Source organism: Marmota monax, unplaced genomic scaffold (genome assembly GCF_021218885.2).
Source record: "Marmota monax isolate L192 unplaced genomic scaffold, Marmota_monax_Labrador192_F-V1.1 WCK01_AAM20220418_F8-fsc00125, whole genome shotgun sequence".
NCBI classification, from domain to species: Eukaryota; Metazoa; Chordata; class Mammalia; order Rodentia; family Sciuridae; genus Marmota; species Marmota monax.
The window spans coordinates 525,319-527,185 of NW_026695235.1; the positions used below are offsets into that span (position 1 = coordinate 525,319).

The window sequence follows — 1,867 nt, forward strand, 5'->3', positions numbered from 1 at the left end:
TTAAACTTCTAGAAACTCTCAATATTCTTCATAGGTAACTCCCCCCAAATCATCAAAGTTGCACAAAGTGGTTAACGTATTCTAAGGAAAAAAACTAGCAATAAAATAAGGTACACATAAATAATAACACATGATACTCATGATGTTTATGCCAAGCTGTGATTTAATTAGAAAGAAACTAAAGAAAATTAAGCCTATCCAGGTTGAAAATCATTAAGATTTTCTTTTTGTCATGTAAAAGTGATACAACTCCTAAATCAAAAGAAAGTCTCATTAAGGAGATTTAGCATAAAATTAGGAGATGTAACATAAACCTGTAGAATAAAAGATTGATATAAAGTTGAGTGATCTCTCAAAGCCGCTAAGCAAGAGGTTGTTTCCAGCTACTTGGGATGATTTTCTTTTTAATAAGAGTACCTCCAGCCTCTCAAGGAAGAGGAGTATGGTTGAAATTTGCTGTATGTGTAGTTGATAGGTCTGTAACAGTCAGACATGCAGCTAAGAGGTTGGCATCCACAGGTCAGATATCTCAATGCCTGACGATCACAGCCAAGGTAACCCAGTGGTTGTCGGCTGAAGGTCGGGTAGTGCAGGGGTTGGTAGCCATAGGACTGGTAACTTGGAAGATGGCAGTTCGAAAGTTGTCTACTGGATGCTGGAAGACAGAGACTGGATCCACAAGATGTGATAGGAAGACAGCTAGTTCCTTGCTGAGATGCAGACACATTGGTAACAACTGGAGAAGAGCCAGAAGGGCTACAGGTAACCCTCTCATAGCTGGTTGATTGGCAGCTTGTGTGTTCACTGCAGGGATCCTGGCATTTGTCCTGGAGCGCATTGCTGCCCAGGTTGCCACCAGGAGAGCAGAGGGCTTCTCCACAGCTCAAGTCAGTGGAGCAGAGAGCACTGGCTGAGGTGACAGGAGCACAATCTGAATTCTCAAGGGAGGGAGAGCTGTAGTTTTCAGAGCTGCAATTATTGTTGGACATGGTGGAGATAGATGTCAGGCCTTGATTAAATTTCAGGGAGCAAATTGCTGAAGTATGGTTGCTCCCTGCTGCACTTACTCTTTATATATTCTGGCTGCTGGGTGTGGGTTCCCTCCACAGCCCATCCTCCTGCTCATATTTCAGAACCATTGGTGAGACATCCCATTAGAGTATTATTCAGGTACAAACCAAGTACTCCTCCCACTAACCTATAAAGAATATATTACCAATATCATAATATCAAGTAACTACCTCTCCAAAGTCTATGTGATCTACCCTGTTTCAAGTTTTTGTTTTGTTTTGTTTTGTTTACAATAAAGGTCAGCTGCTCTATTATAAACTGTGTTCCTTTATCAGTCTTGACAATTTGTAGAAGTTGTTCTGAAAGCCGTGCTAATGAATCTGTATAATTGGTGAGAATTCATTTATGGTCGATGTTTAAAAAAATTCTTTATGGCCTGGGGATGCAGCACGCTGGCCTGGCATGAGCTGGGCACTAGGTTCAATCCTCAGCACCACATACAAATAAAATAAAGATGTTGTGACCACTGAAAACTAAAAAAATAAATATTAAAAATTTCTCTCTCTCTCTCTCTCTTTAAAAAAAAATTCTTTATTTGGGAACTTAACCTTATGTTTCATTCTTCAGAGATTTAACCTAAAGTTGAAATCCAATTCATGGCAGGGAAAGTCATGCAAATGTCATTATCAAGTGTATCTTTTCAAAGAAGAAGGGTGACCTTGTTTATTTCTGTTAAACTCCACACCCAATGAGTCTATGTGTGACTGTGGTTTCATATTTTATTAGCATGAAACTGAAGGTGTTAGCACATGTGTTTTTATTGATGCTGTATAAAAAAGAGGCCATATCTCCTTGG

General features: G+C 39.6%; 1 protein-coding gene across 1 annotated transcript; it reads right to left on the minus strand.

Annotated features, from left to right (window-relative positions):
• Positions 1 to 404: 404 nt before the first annotated feature.
• On the minus strand, positions 405 to 989 carry LOC124089222 (keratin-associated protein 26-1-like). The gene has a single exon (XM_046439221.1). The coding sequence runs from the start codon at positions 987 to 989 to the stop codon at positions 405 to 407; it is 585 nt and encodes a 194-aa protein (XP_046295177.1).
• Between the last annotated feature and the right edge of the window lie 878 nt (positions 990 to 1,867).

Excerpts from the sequence above, each read along its gene's own strand:
- LOC124089222 (XM_046439221.1), bottom strand. The coding sequence starts at position 989 with ATGTCCAACAATAATTGCAGCTCTGAAAACTACAGCTCTCCCTCCCTT.